We start from the raw sequence: 20006 nt of genomic DNA, 5'->3' as shown, positions 1-20006 counted from the left end.
ATTACACTCTGTACAGTGTGAGTGGCCATGTTGATATGACGTCACTGTGTAAACTGGGAAGGAACTAGTGGAGGACGAGTCGAAATTGCAAGTTGAGGGGTGAGTTTTCGGTGGGTTTCACATGTTGTAAGCGGAAAATTAACTTAACATTGTGCCTTGTACCAAATATGGCCCAAATGTGGAGGGGGGAAAAAAACAGTGAATCTAGCCACCCAGATCTGACGCGCATCATCTGACGCGGTTCACAACCCGGAAGTGTTAAGCGACTGGGCGTTCTATGTGTTTTAAAAAGCTCTTTGGCTTGGAGCAAACCCACCAATCAACGTTCAGCTTGAAACATCATGTGACGAGAAAGGGCCGTGACTTTAGATGTCAGGAAATCTGTTCGGGAGTGGAGAGAGAGAAAAAAAACACAACAACAAAAGACGAGGTAAATTACACAAAAGACATTTGTTTCAGCGCGTTATTCCACCGCGATTACAGGTGTTTATTATGGATAAGTGTTAAAAAACAAAGACAAAGACGGAATGTCAATACCAAAAGTGCTGACACTTCAGACATTCGGCTCGTGGACGCCTTCATAACATTTATTAATAAATTAAATGTTACTCGAGGTTTGATTTTTCAGGCGAACAAAGATTATACCCTATAATATGAATGACACATTAATATATATATATATATGTGTGTGTGTGTGTGTGTGTGTGTGTGTGTGTGTGTGTGTGTGTGTGTGTTTGTGTGTTTCCGCATATCTTAATAGCGACATTGTAGTTTGTCATTTTATTGGCTTTAATAGTCAGGAGAGAGAGAGAGAGAGAGAGAGAGAATGAGAATACACCACACCTTTAGTTAATATCCAGACTTTATTTGTTTATTTATTTATTAAGGGGAAAATGTATTCATATTTCGTCATTGCTGCTCCACCTTGACCTCTGGTTTGGAAATATCCCACTGTGATTGTGACATTGCTAGAGACAAGCCTTTCATTATTATTATTATTATTATTATTATTATTATTATTATTATTATTGTAGCAGTACTACTAGTCGTACAGAATCATCATTGTGGTTCTTATAATACTTGTTTCTGATTGGTGGATCAGAGTGAGTCTGTCATATCTTCATGCTCCATCATCAGTTGTGGGGGAAAAAGTACTGTGAAATTATACTTAAGTAAAAGCACAGATAATGTGTCAAATTCATCATTAAAAGCGGACAAATCCAACTACAAACGTATGCCAGCACGTTTTTTTTGAATGTGTTCGTAAGTAACTCAGTATGAAAAATTTTGGAAGACTTTTAGCTAAAAGGATTTAATTTCTCCTACGTATGGAGAATTTTGGGTCTCACTGTTTTTTTTAAATAAATAAAATACTCAAATGTGAGTAAAAAAATCCACTCGGGTATTAGAGTAAACAACAATTGTATTTATGTCTTTTTTTTAAAAAAAAAAGTTTTATTACTTATCTAAAACTGCTAGGTCCTACGTGCTAAGTTTGCTGCACATGTTTGTCAATAGCTGCATTTACATGGACAACAATAATCCACTCTTAATCCGATTAAGACCATACTCTAATTAAGAAACTACCATGTAAACAGCAATTTTTACTTACCTTAATCTAGTTAAGGTCATAATTGAAGTAAGCAATAATCTAATTAAGACAGGTGGAGTGCTCCTGTTTTGGTTGCATTATGGACGTGTAGTAGTGACATGTAAACACCTTAATCACATTATGAACATCGTGTGAGAGTTCGGCTGTGTCCCAAGTCGCATACTTTCCTACTATAGGCCTGTAGTGGGGAAAAATACATGTATCTTGGCTACTATATAGACAGTAACTATGCGATTTGGGACACACCCACCGCTTCAAGCAGTTGTCTATTAGCACGTACAGCATGACAAATAATTAACTGTGCTTAAAGCATTCGTAAAAAAAAATAAAAACACCCAAAACTATATACAGTACCATAACGAAGACGAACTGTATGTTGATACGTGAGATTCTGGAGGGACGTCGGACGGCGTGGCGCGGTGACGTAATGACGCGGGCTGTTAATCTAATCATGTTCTAAAACATGTCAAACGGGAACATGAGAGGAGTATTCTAAAAGCGACTCATGTAAACACCTTAATCACAATATTATCTTACTCAGATTAAGGTCAATAATTAGATTAATGCTGTCCATGTAAACGTAGTCAATGTAAATCGACGTTAAAGATTTGAAGTTAAATAACAAATATTTACCTTTAGCTAGAATTTGACTTGCTGCCTAGCCAAATGAGATTAGCTACTGGAATTGATACTAGTCTAACCTGGCATTAGTAAAGAAAACAGGTTAACCTAGTTAATAATTAAGCCAGTTAACGTTAACAAACCTTCCTTATGCTTTTTCAGATTAGATTATCATTCATGCCAGCTGCTCGGTCTGATTTTAACATCTCTGTTTAAAGGTGTAGACGGTCTTCACCATGTCCGGATCAAGGGACCCAAATTTACTTGCTCAGACGATTGGCTCAAACATCCAGACCATAACACAGCAGAGTAAGTCTCATGGTTTATGATCGTAGCAAAGAGCTAGCTTGCTACTTAATTAATTCTAGGTAGCGTACACGAACATCTAAATTAAATGTGGCTTTTATGCATGTACGCTTACTGATTTATTTCCACCAGCATCTGAAATCCAGAGGACGGTGAACCAACTCGGAACAGATAGAGACACGCCGGATCTCCGACAGCGACTGTGAGTGACTATACACACTCCGCATGCATAAAACACACAAACAAGCAATATTATACATTATAAGTTAATCTGTCTGTTCTTATTCACACAAACGCGCACACAGGCAGCAGAAACAGCAATATGCTAACCAGCTGGCTAAAGAAACGGATAAATGCCTGAAGGAGTTCAGCTCATTACCAGTCAGTCATGATCAGGTAAACTAAATGGGTTTTTATTTTTGCTTACTTCAGTACATCCTATAAATTTATTTTTGGTTTTATTTCTACATAAAACAAACAAACAAACAAACAGTTATATATATATATATATATATATATATATATATATATATATATATATATATATATATATATATATATATATATATTATATTTAAAAATTGTTTGTAACTTTACTCTTTGCAAAAGATCTTATTTCTATTTGTGTAAAAGACAAAAAATGAAGAAAAAAATCCAAATAAAAAAATGCATAGTAAATAAATATTTTTACTTTTTGCTTTTTTTTTTAATTAAAAAAAAAAGGTTTTATTTATTTATCTTAACTTGGCTATTTAAAAAAAATTTGGTCTTTCACCTCAAATTCATGTCTAATTGGCACTTATATAAATTCTTGAATTGTATTTAATTAAAAAAAGTAATTATATTTTTCTTTATATGCGAATAAATATGATCGGTTGTCAGTGACTTAAATGTTGTTAGCTCATTTTTCAGCACTTCATGGTCCTCTATTGTTAGGTTTAACACTTTTTTAATAAAATTCTGCATGAGATTTATCTGATTATATGGTATTTTGGGCTCGGATTAGCACTGCACCAGTTATATAATGATCTGTTATTTTTCTCATTATTTATTTTTACTAAAAAATAGCGACAGAGGAAGATTCAGCGAGAGCGGCTCGTCAACGATTTCTCCAACGCGTTGGCGCTTTTACAGAAAACCCAGAGACAAGCTGCTCAGAAAGAGAAAGAGTTTGTGGCCAGAGTTCGTGCGAGTTCAAGAGTTTCGGTAAGATGAGTCTATAGAACTGGTTCTCGGTTTCCTCGGCATCCCAAAGTTCACAACATGAAGTCTGGTCTGATATCGAGCCAGTGTTTTAGCCTCAGTACTGATGGTTCTGTAGGTTGCAAAATGCTACTGAAACGATTTTACCACTAGCTAGTTATTTAGCTATGCGAGTTTTCATTATTCTAGCAAGCGCAGAACCTCGAATAGTTAACATCATAGAAATTTCCTGTGGTGTTACTGTGGTCACGTGACTATTACGTTCCGATAACCGCAAACATGCAATAATGTATAAAGTTTCTGTACTATGCACCGTCAGCTTCCTTCTGCTTACATCAACATTCAATATCTGCTATGTTAGGTTCGTTACAATTAACATATTGTGAATTTATTATATTTGGTAAAACTGCTGGTTTCAATATTCACTTAGTTAGTATAGTACACATCACATTTTGCTTGCAAAGTAGTAATGATCATGTGACCTACTTTTCTTCGCAGAGTGGTTTTGCTGATGATCCGTTTGGAGGAAATGCTTCACCTTTTGAGAGGTCTGAGACTCAGGATGTAGCGCAAAAAAACAACACCCCCCCCCCCCCCCCTAAAAACAAACAAACAAAAAAAGCTTTTTTTTGTTTGTTTCCAGAGTTATTAAAGCAAAACATATACATAATTTCAAAGTAATTAAAAATGATGAATCAAACTTTACAATATCGTCGTACTGCATGAGAAATTGTATTCATTTACTATAAAATATATTACACATTTAAAATCAAAGCACGAAAAAATTTTTTTTTATCCATTTCAATTCACACATTTACATATGTTAATAAATTATTATTAATAATGATGATAATAATGTGATAATGTAGTGAGACCCAGGCTCAGACACAAAGCTATGATGACGGCATCACTGAGGAGGATCTGCATCTCATTCAGGAGCGAGAAACGTCCATCAGACAGCTGGAGGTACGATAAAATAATCATTTATATTTTTTACTTAATGCATTTTTATTATACTAAAGCAGTAATGTGACCAGAAACTAAGCCGATATAATTTAGATTTAGGGTTGTTTTTTTTTGGATAAACCTGTATTGTGTTTGTAATTGTTTTATATCCATGAGTGCAGAGTATTTTTGTGAATTTATCTTAACAAAAGATCAGAAGCTTAAACAATAAAGAGAATTTTCCACAGCCGCCTTTGCTCATATTTACCGAGGGTGCCAATATTAGTGGAGAGCGCTGTGTAGTTATAAGCTTCAATTACGTGTTGGAGACGCAAGTGAACATAATGTAGTGTTTGTAGTAAATACTGTTCATACACTCATAGTTCATGTTAATTTTGTTGGCATGTACACATGAGTGTTGGCATGTACACGTTCCAGTACATTTTGGCTACTAGAAAGTCATAGGAAGAACTTTAAAAATCCAAACAGGCCACGCCCACTAGCAACAACAGTGTCCGTTCCTACACACACCCAGAACGGTCTTGAATGACTCTCTTGGGTATACGGGCCCTGTAACCGTAACCCCCCCCCCCCCCCCCCCCCCAAATATCATAGAATTAATGGCTTTCACCAAATTCTGGTGTTCTACAAGCATAAAAATGTACTGTGATTCACACCTGATTCACACAGTCTATATGCTGCAAAATAGTTTGACTTAAATGAGACTGGATTATGAATCGTGTAAAAACGAGTCACTTCTGTCTGATATTTAGTGATGGTTCGTGTGTGTTTTGATTAATGACTTGCCTATACGACGTTGTTTTCAGTCCGACATCACGGACATCAATGAAATCTTCAAAGATCTGGCCGTCATGGTGCACGAACAGGGAGATATGATCGGTAAGAACTTCTAGCATAGACACCGAGTACAAGCTTGAAGAAGCCTCCTGTTGTGTTCATGTTATTGATAATAGATTTTATATTAATACACCTGTAGCATTTATTTAAAATTTGCCAATATATCACAAATCTTATTCTATTTGGTTATAGAGTGAGTATATCAGGCACAGATGCACTGTCCGTACACTTCAGCTTAGTAACCCTTTTTTAATTGGGTCCGTTTGCAAAGTTTTGGCACCCCCATAGCCACACCACTGAGCAGATAATAATAATTTAATCAAGCACAGCGTCTGGAAGAAAAGCTGCGCTGTATTGGGTATGAGTGAATTTGACTTACTGCTGTAGCCTGCAAATTGTCTACATCAACAAACTTTCTCCAAAACATGAGGTTTAAACACCCCCCCCCCCCCCCCCCCCTTTATTTTTTTTAATAAAACCTTTCATGCACGTACTAATGGACAGGCTGTAAATCGCCTCCACTCGCAATGCAAACCTTCCACCGGAAGCCGTTCAGTCTGGCGCCGTTTTGCCCGAGGCCTAACTGTACGAGACCTGACAGTTTTTCTTGAGTCCTGAAGCCTTTTAGTCTGAGGCGTGATGCCATTTTACCATATGGCTGATAACTGACGCTGAGGTCTGAGAACGGTGGGTTAATCTGATCAAATGTAGCTCCAGTGTATATCGTAGTACTGTGTGAGGCCCAGAAGCTCACACAATACTCATGGACACGCATACACACGAATACAAGTGTGATTATAGTGTCAAAGTCCAACGATAAGCAGGTGTTTGCTTTTCATCTTAATTATGTTTAATGAAATGCAGTGGCGTAGCTTTTAAGTTTTTCATGAGCTGAAAGTTGTGTAACAGCATGATGTATATAATTTCTCAATACGGCTATATTTTAAATGCAGGAGCCATCAATATGCAAATGAGCTCTCAAACAAGCCAGAATTGTGTTCCTGGTATAAGGTGGTGTGGGGGAAGGGGTTAATGCATTGGATTCACCAAAAAAAATCATGAAATACTCTTTTTTTCATGTTGTGCAGCCTCTGGTCATTATAATGTAAGTTCAGTTAAAACTGTGCCAATCTAAGGCCTTAGATGCAATACAGGAGGCAGTACAAGCAACAGTACAGGTGTATTACAGCACACATACACACACACACACAAACACCTATTAACACTCGTCAGGTAGAAACATCACACTTAAAGCACAGAGGAGTTTCACTAATGAAAGACGAAATCCCTACTGTGTGTGTTTAGGACTGAGCTGACACACAACAACAATTAAAGGTGTTAAAATATCAAAACACACTGTCTATTATTATTCTTTTTATTATTGTTATTATTTTTTATTTAATGAAGTCCTCTGAGAAGACCTGATGTAAACGCAAGAGAACCTTTCAGTTTCATCTAATCTTTGACTGGCAAATCAGAGAGAGAGAGAGAGAGAGAGAGAGAGAGAACGAGAGTGAATGAGTTTGTGTGGGAGGGGGTTAGGGGGGTTAGAGGGGTTAGAGGGGTTGGGGGGGGGTGGACAAACAGCACAGTAACTGCAGAAGTGTCTCCAACATCCTGACTTTTGACATATTGCAATGAAAAATATAACCATAAATGAAATGTGTGCTAAGCTGGAAATATATGAATGTGCCACAAGAGAGCAGTAAAGTTCTATAAATAAATAAATTCTCTTTTGATCACTGGGATGTGCGAGCTGGAGGCCTAGTGAAACTCTTATGAAGTGTGTTCGAGGTGAATCAATTTTCATAAAGTTTCTGCACATATCTTCATATATACATCATTTAAATCAGGGGTGTCGAGCTCGTTTTAGGTGATGTTCCACAAATCAGTTTAGTGACCAAAAGACCCATTAACAAGTCATCATAAATGTGTTCATTTATCTGCATTTAAATTAAAGGTTGCGTTCTGAACAAACGGGTTGAACATATACCGTCTGTCCTCTTTAATAGGAATAGCTGTACAACTGTTCTTTCATGCAATTATCGTAGAAATCGGACCGATGAAGGGAAAAAGTCCAGGCAATGTTTTCCCAATCTGAAATGCCTAAATTAGTCACTAAAAGAAGGTACATAATTATTTGGAAGGAGATGACGTGTGCAATTAGTGTTGTGTTCTGAATATAAAAGTGGTAGCACAGTGGTTAAGACTTTGGACTTCTGATAGGAAGGTCCTGCCACTGCTGGGCCCTTGAGCAAGGCCCTTAACCCTGAACTGCTCACTTGTGTAAATGAGATAATTGTAAGTCATTCTGGATAAGGGCATCTGCTAAATGCTACTGTAATGTAATTACACCTGGTCCTGTAAGAACCCAGAACATGCTAGAGAACATGCCTAAACAAAGAGGAGTGGAGACCAAGGAGCGATCAAAACAAGTCCAGGTTCTAGAAGAGTATCAATTACTTTAAAAAAGGCAAAAAGTAAACTATGAACATAGTGACATTAAATGCGTTATCTGTAACTCCTAGATGAGGCCGTCCATCAAAAATTAGTGAGTGGATTACCTTCATGGTTTTAATTTCTAAATAATTTTTCTAGTCCCACCAATTCAATATTATGGGTAATTGTGTGTAGGTTCATGAGATGTAATCCCAATTTCAGTTCATAACGCTACAAAATATGGGAAAAGTTCAAGAAGGGGTGTCAATACTTATGCCACTGTGTTATTTCTTCGCAGACAGCATAGAGGCCAATGTAGAAAGTGCTGAGGTGAACGTTCAGTCTGCAACGCAGCAACTCTCCAGTGCCGCGAATTACCAGGTAACTCACCATTGGTAGTAAGACTTCATAATCTCTCAATCAAGGCTGCATCCTTCACAAATACAAATCCTAAAACATATTTAGTAAGTCATTTTATGTTTATTCATCAGGGGCACCGTACAACAAAAACATTCATTTCAAATGAGAAGATGAATTAGCTACAAGCTAATTTCAATGTGGAGGGCCTTGTGTTGTAGACAGACATATAATTCGAATATGGCAATGCCAGGGGTGGAAAATACTTGAATACTTTGTTAACAATGTACTTTCTTACTATACTTATGTAAGTATTATTTTGGTATGTTTCACAAATTTGCTTAAATTGTCCGGCTGTATTTAACAAAGTTAATTCAATTTAATTCAAATTTATTTGTCTAGCGCTTTTAACAATGGACATTTACAAAGCAGCTTTACAGAAATATCAGTTCAGGTTAGCCTGTTTTCCTTGCTAATGCCAGATTAAACTAGCATTTCTTTTCCTGTAGCGAACCTAAATTGACTATTCTAGCTACTGGCAAAAATTGGTTATTTACAGTATATTTTACTTCTGATTAATTCGGTAGAAAACCGCGTAGCATTACTCATACTTACGAGCAGAAAACTTTGAGGGATTGAATGATGTTTTCAGGCAAAGCGGCAACAATGAAAATAATCTTCTAACCATTTTAGATAGTAATAAAATCTGCTTTTCTCATTAAAATATGACTTTAACTTAACTTCATTACTTTTATTTAAAAGCAACTTTTATGTATACTTTCACTTGAGCATAATTTCTCAGTTCTTTTTTCATCCCTGGGTAATACTAACATAACTAATTAAGTTAAATTACGATTAAAGGTAGGATCCACCAATTAGCATGATACAGCATAATACAAGTCTTAAATTTGGTTACCGAAGCAATACGTTTACGTTGGTGTATTAATCATTGCTTATGTTTTTCCACAGCAAAAGTCTCGTAAGAAGATGTGCATCCTGATTGGAGTTCTGGCTTTGTTGATTGTGATCATTTCTCTCATCATCTGGGGCACATATAAAAACAACTAAATTCACCTGAATTGTGGTGAACACCTGAAAAACCAAACAAAATTTCTTTCCTGGTAATTTTTTTTTTTTGCTGTTATTCCTGTGATGTAAAAGGTTGGTTTGAGTAAAAATCATCTTTATAAGCATGAAAAACTAGTTTATGATGTCATGGTGACATCACGCACTATATACAAAAACATTTTCTAAACAATGATTAGTCATTATTTGATGTTTGAACCTCCAGATCTTGACAATTTTGACTTATTCAACATAAATAATAATCATAAATAAATCTCATTCCTACCCTTCTGGAATGCCAAGTATTTTAAAAAATAATAATAATAATTCCATCTGATGCTCTGCTACATGGTAATCATAATGAACGAACACTGAATGAAAGCTAGCAAGTAGCGCTAGTCACACTATGTCATGCTACTTGGTGGATACTAGCTTAAACTTTAGCACATTTTAACAGACAAATGCAAGTACAGTTCATTTTAATAACTTAAAGGATTTACTTTGTGGTGGTGTTACTAAAAAATAAAAATAAAAAACGAGCGCTAGCATTTTCCCACATAAAACATATTGTGCTAGCTTTTCTGCTTGAATATTAACTTCACACATTTCTTGTCATAATATCATGAGATACTATTTACAATTAACACTATCCAAGTGATTAGTTTACCTTCTTATAATTATTATTAAACGGCACTTCTAATGACTAGCATTCGCAAGGAGATTCAGACTAGGATACCTAATTTAAATGCCAGAAACTTAGGTTGGTTCATGCTAATTGCTGAATTAAAATTGATTCTACCGTCTTGCTTTAATTGAAACTTACCTTGTGCTTCATGCTAATCTCACTAAAGAAATCTATGCTGCTGTTGTGAGGTGATGGATTCTAGCATTAACTTTTAATTGCTAATTAAAGTTAAAACAATGGGCACCTTTTATATAAAAAAGAAATTGGAACTTGATATCAGTTGAAGCAATGTTGATTTTAAATATATATATATATATTTCCAAGTGTTCTTTGTTGAAATTTAAGCAGATACATATTAAGATATGAAGTTTTGAGCCGAAAAGAATTTGGTCTGGAACAGAGTTTTAGAGACTGAATTAGAAAAGAACATTTCTATACGAGTAGGTCCATATGACCGCTACAACGTTGTAAAACTTTCTCTGTGCTTTCTCTGTGCATTTCATTCAGTAGGAAAGTGCTAGTCTACGCCTTGTCTGGAATGTGAAATATAATAATAATAATTAATGACCGTTGTGTTATTTAATAATTAATAACAGTTTATCTGTATTAAATAGCCCCTTGCAACACTATGGCTAATGCTAATTATAAGTAGTAGTATAAATAAATACATAAAATTACCTACACACATGCATGACTTCCACCATTTTTAAAAATTATTTTTCTTTTTTAAATCACCCTTCTGCCATGTATTTTATTTAGGTAGGCCCTTCAGCCTTTTGATACTTTACTATACAATTAAATGGGTTTAATTTAGCTTTGTGACAAATTTTGTCTGTTTATCTGAACTTTTTTTTCCTTCTGATTTAGAAGGAAATTCACACTCATATGCATTCCATTTAGGAAAATGTAAATATGCAGCTTTTTAAGAGGCAAACAACATGTGCCATTTTAAACATAATTTCACGCAATATCCATTATTTATTTAGTTCAAAGACATTCGAAATTATTTGTCAGACATTGACTAAATATATACTAGCCAAAAAGTCAATCATTTCTTATTGAGGTTAATATTCTAATGCCAAAAATGTCTGTTAAATCATAAGAGATCCATTTAATGATGCTTATTGTAAAAATAATCGTTTAACAAAAGAGAGAGAGAGAGAAATGTTGGATGTAATTTGAAATTGATTTCTGCAACTTAATCATTTGCACATATTGTAAACATTTGACTTACTGTAATAGTTTTATGAAGACATTTCATTCATGTTACTTGTTTAGTATATTCAATTTAAAACACAGCCTTAAACATTATTTCTAATTATTTTAACATTATATATATGTAGTTGCAATTTCTCAAAAATTAACATGAATAAATAATAAGTTTTTGCATATTTGCAGTTTTATTAAAAACAATTCATTGCTTTACATGATTTGTACAATAAATTGGTTTAAAGCGAAGTCTTGCCATGTGATTTGTGAAATACAGAGACACGAGTGACTGGCCTCATTGATCAAGCTTGATATGAACGGATTTATGAGTAAATGAGTACATTGAAATACCATAAATTCAGACAATCGTTTCTATCCTACTTGTGCTCCTGAGTGTGTGTGATGTTATGCACAAGAAGACTAACTAATGTAAACCTCGACCTGATCGACTTCAAATCATATACTCTGCATGGATTAATGCACTTTTATATCTGGAACATACTGTGGAATTTAAACTGCTTATTTTTTATTACGTTTACAGCTTTTAGCCGACGCCCTTATCCAGAGCCATGTATAGAAGAGCTCTGGAGTCTCGATCAAAAACACGTCCTCATGCTAGTTTACTAGGTCACGGACTAAGAGTACCATCGGGAACATTTCGTGAAAACCAGTCACTTTATTTTATAGGCATTAATTAAAGAAAATAAAAAAAAAGAAAGCGAGCTGACACAAACTCTTAATTTAAGTCTAATAAAATGAATCATTCAATTATGACAAAAGAAATGGTGGCATATAAATGGAGGACGGGTCTGTCTGCCTGTCTCTGTCTCTCTGCGTAGAGCTGTAAGCCGTAAACAAACGCCTCAAGTGATGGAGGATCTAGTGCTCGCTCATTATTATTTTATTATATATCATTATTAAATATTTTATAGAAAATAACATCGATAGCTACTTATCTCCAGATAGAGATTCTGGAGGAAAAACAATGACGTAAGTTTCCTCACACCTCTAAATGAATCCCCAGGTAATGTCAACATAATGATGGGGTTTACACGCACAGAGCGTATAAATGCGAGCCATCAGGTGTATACAGATGCTAATGAAAGTGTCACACTATTTGGTGGGGAGATTTTTTTTTTTTGGCTTGTTTACGCCTGTGATTTAGATCAATGAATCTGACGGAATTGAATCAGTCCAGTCGATGTGAGCATTTCTCCTGTCCAGAGAGATCTGGATCTCCTGCAGTTTATATCTTACTGTACGTGTGTTCAGCTGCTGTGGTTCTTCTAACACTGTGTGGAAATCTTCTCGTCATCATCTCTGTGTGTTACTTCAGGCAGCTTCACACACCGACCAATATGCTCGTGCTCTCTCTGGCCACGTCGGATTTTTTGGTCGGACTTTTCGTGATGCCGTTCCACTTCACGTGGCTGATCGAGTCATGTTGGATGTTTGGACAGATTTTTTGCATCCTATTTAATTTTATGAGTTTTCAGCTCACGAGTGTGTCTGTAGGAAACGTGGTTCTGATCGCTCTCGATCGTTACGTGGCTTTAAGCAATCCGTTTCTGTACCTGAAGGATGTCACATCTGCAATTGTTCACACTCTGATCTGTTTGTCGTGGGTGTTTTCATTTCTGTACAACTTTGTGTTTTTTTACGTGAACAGAAATTTCACAGATTTATCGCTGTGTCCCGGTGAATGTCTGGTCAATGCTTTTGATGAAGTCGGCTCGTTAATCGATCTCATGTTCGTCGTTGTCGTTCCTTGTGCTTTAATGCTCGTTTTGTACTTCCAGGTCTTTGTAATTGCGAAGAGGCATGCAAACGCTATACGAGAACTTCATCAAAACATGAGAAACATCTCCAAAAATGTCTCGGATGCTACGAAATCTGAACGAAAAGCTGCGAAAGTTCTGGGAATTCTGGTTTTTGTGTTTCTGGCATGTTTGGTGCCGTATTACGTCTTCGCCTTAATGAGCACAGCACCATCGCACTTCATGATCAATAATATTTTAATTGTTTTTTATCTGAATTCATCCATTAATCCTGTAATCTATGCCCTGTTTTATTCCTGGTTCCAGAAGTGCACAAAAATGATTTTAACTTGCAAAATTCTGCACATGGATTGTTCTTTTGTAAATGTGCTCTGAATAAACAGCTGAATGAAGAACAAAACCCAGCCTGGTTTACGTTACCTGGTTATGGCATCATTGTACAAATGCAAATGGGAAAACAAATGCTTTATTTCTTGCCAATAATTTTAGTAATGCTTAATATTAAGGTTCCCCTAAACCACTGTTATTTACTTCAGTATTAATAAACTATAAATAACGGTAATAGATTCTTAAGAAAACGTTCAAAAAATTGTAGCAAAAAAAGACTAAATGTTGGTACCTTCCTGAGCTCTCTGCTCCGTGTGTACACAACCTCAGTTCTAAATTATAATAAATTATAATTAAGCCCTGATTGTTAATTTTACTCATTAATGGGATAAAAATGGTGTATTTAATTGGTTTATGTAATTAATACAAGTGGTAGTTGTTTTGTTAATGTTACCAATGGCTCATTAATGGTTCATTAAAGATGTTAAATATAAAAATGTATATAAATTTGACCAATTAAGGGAACCTTAATGTAAATAATTACCTTAATAATTATAATCAATCAGTCTTTCTGCATTTTGAATTTCTACAAATTGCATTAGTTAAAGAAAAGCAGTCTAATCAATTATTTTGTAATGTTATAATCGTTCATTGTCGATCCAATGCTTTAATAATGGAAGCCACTTTTTGTTATTTATTGCACGTATACATTCCACGTTAGAGTTGGCCAAGGTTTGGAAATGCTAGAATTTGGGTTCATGATTAAGTTTGATAATGTTCGATACTTTTATACCTTATTTTGTTAATTCTAGCCAGTTTTTATTGCTATAGCACTTTTAACAACACACTGTCACAAAGCCACTTTACATGGATCCAGATACAGATTGAGGAAAAAGTCCCTGAGACAACATGAGGAAGGCACTGTGAGAGGAAACAGACTCTGTGTGACACCGGACTGTGGGATTCTAAATCATTATGTTTTACGGGTGTAGAAGAGTAAAGACAGTTTGAGCAGGTCGTGTGTGATTGTGAGTCCTGGGATGAGGTTTTGTCCACAATTGACCTTGTAGTAACGTTTATATTTCCACTTTCTGTCATAATCATATTGTATACTCGAGTGTTTGTGATTGCTAAGAAACATGCCACTGCTATCAGAGAGCTTAATAATCACACACGGCCTAAAACACAGAAGATCACCTCACACTCGATGAAATCTGAGAGAAAAGCAGCTAAAGTCCTGGGCATTTTAGTGTCTGTGTTTCTGATGTGTTTACTTCCGTATTTTATTTACAGTTTATTAGGTGATGTTATTGAACTACAGACAGAAACATTTCAGAAAGTTTCAATCGTGTTTTGTCTCAATTCCACCATTAATCCTGTTATTTATGCTCTGTTTTACCCGTGGTTTAGGAGGTGCATTAAAGTAATTGTAAATCTGCACATATTCCAAATTGACTCTGAATTAGTAAATCTTCTTTCATGAAATTAATTTGTTACGTTAATAATAAGTATGCAAAATATTTGTTGAACTGTCTTTACAATCACAAATGCATTGTATAGAAATAACTTGTGATTAAGTGAGTAAGAAGTTTGTCATGGGATAAGAACTGTAATTTTTTTTTTAACATTAATAGTAAAAGGTTCCAGCATCTTAAAATAAGTATGATAAAGTAAAAAGTGAGAATGTAGAAACTGAACAAATAAAATATATGGAAAACCACAAATCTACTGTGGATATAAAAAGTTTACACACCCCTGTTAGAATGGCAGGTTTTTGTGATGTAAGAAAATTAAACCAAGATAAATCATGTCAGAACCTTTTCTACCTTTTATTGTGCAATTTTAACCTATTAATTAAAGTGAAAAACAATAAGAATCCTTTTAGGGGGGGAAAAAAGTACAATGACATGAATGTATAAGTTTCCTCACCCCTAAACTAAAACTTAGCTGAAGCACCTTTCGATTTTATCGCAGCTTTCAGTATTTTGGGGTAAGAGTCGATCAGTTTGGAGCGTCTTCACTTAGCAATAATTTGCCATTCTTGCTTATAAAAGCATTCTAACTCTGTCTGATCAGCTGGGCGTCTCCTGTACACAGCCCTCTTCAGGTCACCAAACAGATCTTTGATTGTGATTTAGGTCTGGACTCTGGCTGGACCATACAAAAATCTTGAACTTGTTTTGGTGAAGCCAAAGTTGTGAGGTGCCATCACAGGGTCCATTGTTGGTGTGTGTTAGTGCAGTGTTATTGTAGTGTTGTGTGCTATTGCAGAGTTGGTGTGTGTTAGTATAGACTTCATGTGTGATATTGTAGAGTTGGTTTGTGTTGGTGTGTATTGTGGCGACAGGCCGGCAGCCTGACAAGAAACAAAGATCGCTCCTCCCGCGACAGCCACTGTGGTGCCGAAGAGACAGTTCCGCTTTAGCACCACCAATGTTTTGTACAGCCGGACACCGCGTGGTAGCGGGGTGGGGCTACTGACACACACATGGCTGGTGAATGGGGCACGACATGGCAAAATTCCACCATCCAGCACCCGAGGGGAGCGGATAAAAGGGCGATGTTGTGTCTTTTGCAGATGATTCCGACGCGAGCGAAGATTCCACCCCCTGGCTGCACCCACGGCGTTGCCTGATGGCAGAAAGGGATCCCCACCACTCGGGAAAACCCCAGCATGATCCCGGCAGCTCCGCGGATGACTGATCACTTCACCTCCCGATCCCGCTTCTGCACACATGCACACACGTGCACCCATACACCCTAACGGACTGTTTAAATAAAAATTCCTCCACATGTGACACTGTAACAGCCTCCTGTGTGTCTGTGTGCAGCCCATGGCTAAATTCCCTACACTGGTGGAGGATGTGGGCATGAGCACAGACCCACTTCAAAAAAATAAAAATAAATAAATAAAACAAAAAAACAAAATGGATTCCACGCTGCAGCATCTCCTGGAGATGAATCTCCAGCAGCAGGCTGTGACGCAGCAGCTCACCCAAGCCTGCAGGTCGCGACCCAGGAACTTCTGGCCCGGAAGGCAATGCCCCCCACAGCTGCCATGTGTCTCCCTGATCCCAGCTGCGAGGTCCAGCATCTGCTTTCCCCCACTGACCCCAGAGGACGACATCGAGGCCTACCTATAGGCCTTCGAACGGATCACCCACCGGGAAGACTGGGGCATCGACGAGTGGCCATGTATCCTCGGCCCGCTGCTCATAGCAGACTATTGAGAAGTGAAGAAGGAGATCCTGGCATGGTGTGGGTGAACCCCCAACCAGGCGGTGGCAGAGTTCCACCGGTAGAGCTACCAGCCTGGGGTCAAGCCACACAAGCAGATGGACACCCTTGTGCGCATAACCAAGAGATGGCTCCAACCAGACCTGAATACCACCACTGAGGTGGTAGAGAAGGTGGCCATGGATCGATTCCTGAGGCCTCTGCCACACACAGAATGCCAGGCCATGGGGATGCAGGCGCCCGGGACGCCCAAGGAACTCCTAACTGCCCTGGAACGCACCTTGGCCACTCTGGAACTTGGCCAGGAAGGATGGTGATCCTGCAGCCTTCCCAGAATATTCCCACCATGCCGGCCCAAATGCCAGCGCTACTCCAGGGAGAGGAGGAACCACCGAAGCCAGCACGTCTGCGCGACACCCAGGGATGAGCTCATGCCGACGAAGCCGGACCTGGGGATGCCGAAGGAGGCCCAGAATCCCTGGCTGGCACGGTGCGCCCTCCACATGCCAAACCAGCCAAGAGCACCTACCCTGACTGTGAGGGTCGAAGGGAGCCCAGTTACCGCCCTGCTGGACTCAGTGAGCATAGTGACCCTGGCACGACCGACAATCCTGCCAAAAAATCAGCAGGAAAGGAACCATCACAGTAACTTACATCCATGGGGATGCCCGGGAAGTCCCCGCTACCGAGGTCCAAATACAGGGTAAAGCAGGCACTTGGCCACTCCAGCGTCAGCGTCATTCCCGACCTCCCAGTGCCGCTGCTTCTGGGAAGAGACTGGCTAGGGTTCCCGGCCAGCCCAGCTCCCAATTCCAGGAGGGCACCCAAGCAAGCGAAGGAGGCACAAGTCTGACAGGCCTGCTTGGTGCAAGATGAGGGGGATGCCACAGCAGAAGGTGAGTTGCACACACACGCTAACCCAATCTCATCTGTTTTCCAACAGGTGAACCGGCAGGGGAATTTCGGGTGGGAGGAGAAGGAGGAAGACCACCTGAAACATTGCTGGGCCCAGGTGCGTTAGATAGAAGGGGTTGACCAGAGTCCAGACCAGAGATGCCTTTCTCCTACTTCCTCATCAGGGAAAGCCTCCTTTGTCAATGGGCCAGCCGCCCCACGGGGTAAAATCGTGGACCTTTTGGTGGTCCACAAGAGAAAGACGCAAATGCTGATGCACCTGGCCCATCTGCTCGGGGGCCACTTGGGGGTACAAAACACCCTGGAAAAGATAAAGGACCGCTTTTTCTGTCCGGGGATGGATGCAGAGGTCCAGGGCTTCTGCCAACAGTGTCCCCAGTACTAGCGCACCACCCCAAGGAGGCCCCGCCGGCTCCCCTTATCCTTCTTCCTATCATAGGCATCCCCTTCGAAAGGGTCGGCATGGCCGCTCCACAAATCCACCCAGGGGCAAGAATACATACTCGTCATCATGGATTACACCACCCGATAACCCAAGGCAGTGGTGTCCGAAGGATATTTTTGCAGACCAAGGTTCGCCTTTCGTCTTGAAACTAATGTCTGATCTGTATCAGGTGTTGCAGATAAAACACATGAAGGTGTCCGTCTACCACCCACAGACCGATGGGATCGTCAAGAGGTTCAACCAAACCTTGAAGCAGATGCTACAGCGGGTGGTAGACGAGGAAGGGAAAAATTGAGACCTCCCCCTACCTTATGTCCTCTATGCCATCTGGGAGTGCCCCCAAGCCTCCACGGGTTTCAACCCCTTCGAACTCCTCTTCGGATGGCGACCTTGAGGACTGCTGGATGTGGCCCGGGAAGCCTGGGAGGAACAGCCCTACACGTTCTGCTCGGACATCGATTACATGCAGCAGTTGCAGGGGAGGATTGACCGAGTGGCCCCGATCATCCAGGTGCATATGAGAGCCGCCCAGGAGGAGCAGAAACGAGTGTATAACCACCCGGAACAACGGTGGGGCCGTGAACTATCATCTACAGCAGCCCGGTAAGCAAGTGGAGACACAAACGTACCATGTGAACCTGCTGAAAAAATGGGTAGAGCCGGCACAAGTAGTGTCTGCATTCGCGGTCCTGGACATGGGTCAGAACGAGGGTACCTTGGTCCAGCTCGGTGAAGACCTCACCCCCACACAAAGACAGGAGCTGTCAGAGTTGGTGGGTCAATTCACTGATGTGTTCTCTACCTCCCCAGGAATGACGCTGCTGGTCCACCATGAGATCAAGACCTGGCCAGGAGTGGTGGTGCGGCAGCAGCCCTATTGTGTCCTGGAGGCCCGCCGCAAGGCTATTGAGGAGGAAGTCGGCTGAATGCTGCGGGACAACATCATAGAGGAATCCAACAGCCTCTGGTCCAGCCCCATCGTAGTCGTGCCAAAGCCCGACGGAAGTATGCACCTCTGCAATGACTTCCAGAAGCTGAACCAGGTCTTGGAGTTTGACAGCTATCCCTCCTCCAAGTGGATGACCTAGTGTAGCGATTGGGGAGGGCCCGGTTCATATCCACCCTGGACCTGACCAAAGGCTTCTGGGAAGTGGTGCTGGCCCCAGAGGAGAGACCGAAGACAGCCTTCAGCACGGCAAACGGCCACTGGCAATACCAGGTTCTCCCTTTCGGCCTCCACGGAGCACTCGCAACATTCCAGCGGCTGATGGACATTGTCCTGTGACCCCATCGTGCATTCGCAGCCGCCTATCGGGACGATGTGGTCATCCAGTCTTCCACTTGTCGGATCACCTTTTCCACCTGGGGGAGGTCCTGAAGGAGCTCCAGAAGGCCGGGCTGACAGCCAGCCCCAAAAAGTGCCACTTGGGGCTGACTGAGGCACTGTACCTAGGGTACCGTATTGGCCGGGGCTTACTGAAGACCCAAATGAAGAAAATTGTGGCAGTAAAAGACAATCCCCGACCTACATCGAAAAAACAGGTACGTGCCTTCTTGGGGTTGGCTGGGTATGTGCCTAACTTCTCATTCGTGCCTAACTTCTCCTCTCAGATCTCACGAAGAAGGGCCAGCCGGATCAGGTGAAATGGTCTACAGAAGTGGAGTGGGCTTTCCAAGCTGAAAGAAACCCTCACTAGTGCCCCAGTGCTACACAATCCGGACTTCACCCTTCCATTCACTGTGCACACAGATGCATCCGAGACCGGGCTGGGCGCTGTTCTCTCGCAGACCTTCGGCGGAGAGGAACACCCAGTCCACTAAATCAGCCGAAAGTTGTCCCCAGCTTAGAGGAGGTATGCGCCCGTGGAAAGAGAGGCCCTGGTGATAAAATGGGCCATCAAGGAGCTGCGATATTACCTGGCCGGTCGGCACTTTGTCCTGGTGACAGACCATGCCCCACTGCAGTGGATGGCCAAGGCCAAGGACACTAACGCCAGGGTAACC

At 39.9% G+C, this 20006-nt stretch overlaps 2 protein-coding genes across 2 annotated transcripts; both read left to right on the top strand.

The window, feature by feature from the left end:
* Positions 1 to 330: 330 nt before the first annotated feature.
* Positions 331 to 11549, top strand: stx7l (syntaxin 7-like). The gene is made up of 10 exons (XM_017458197.3): positions 331 to 430; positions 2452 to 2542; positions 2672 to 2741; positions 2845 to 2935; positions 3608 to 3745; positions 4241 to 4290; positions 4612 to 4708; positions 5515 to 5587; positions 8283 to 8365; positions 9311 to 11549. The coding sequence occupies exons 2-10, from the start codon at positions 2470 to 2472 to the stop codon at positions 9407 to 9409; spliced, it is 774 nt and encodes a 257-aa protein (XP_017313686.1). The 5' UTR covers positions 331 to 430; positions 2452 to 2469; the 3' UTR covers positions 9410 to 11549.
* A 123-nt stretch (positions 11550 to 11672) lies between these two features.
* LOC108259050 (trace amine-associated receptor 13c-like) lies at positions 11673 to 13878 on the top strand. The gene has a single exon (XM_017458186.3). The coding sequence runs from the start codon at positions 12470 to 12472 to the stop codon at positions 13451 to 13453; it is 984 nt and encodes a 327-aa protein (XP_017313675.1). The 5' UTR covers positions 11673 to 12469; the 3' UTR covers positions 13454 to 13878.
* The last annotated feature ends 6128 nt before the right edge of the window (positions 13879 to 20006 follow it).

This window comes from Ictalurus punctatus, chromosome 2 (genome assembly GCF_001660625.3).
Source record: "Ictalurus punctatus breed USDA103 chromosome 2, Coco_2.0, whole genome shotgun sequence".
In the NCBI taxonomy this organism is placed as follows: Eukaryota; Metazoa; Chordata; class Actinopteri; order Siluriformes; family Ictaluridae; genus Ictalurus; species Ictalurus punctatus.
This window is presented reverse-complemented; position numbering and strand designations above follow the sequence as displayed.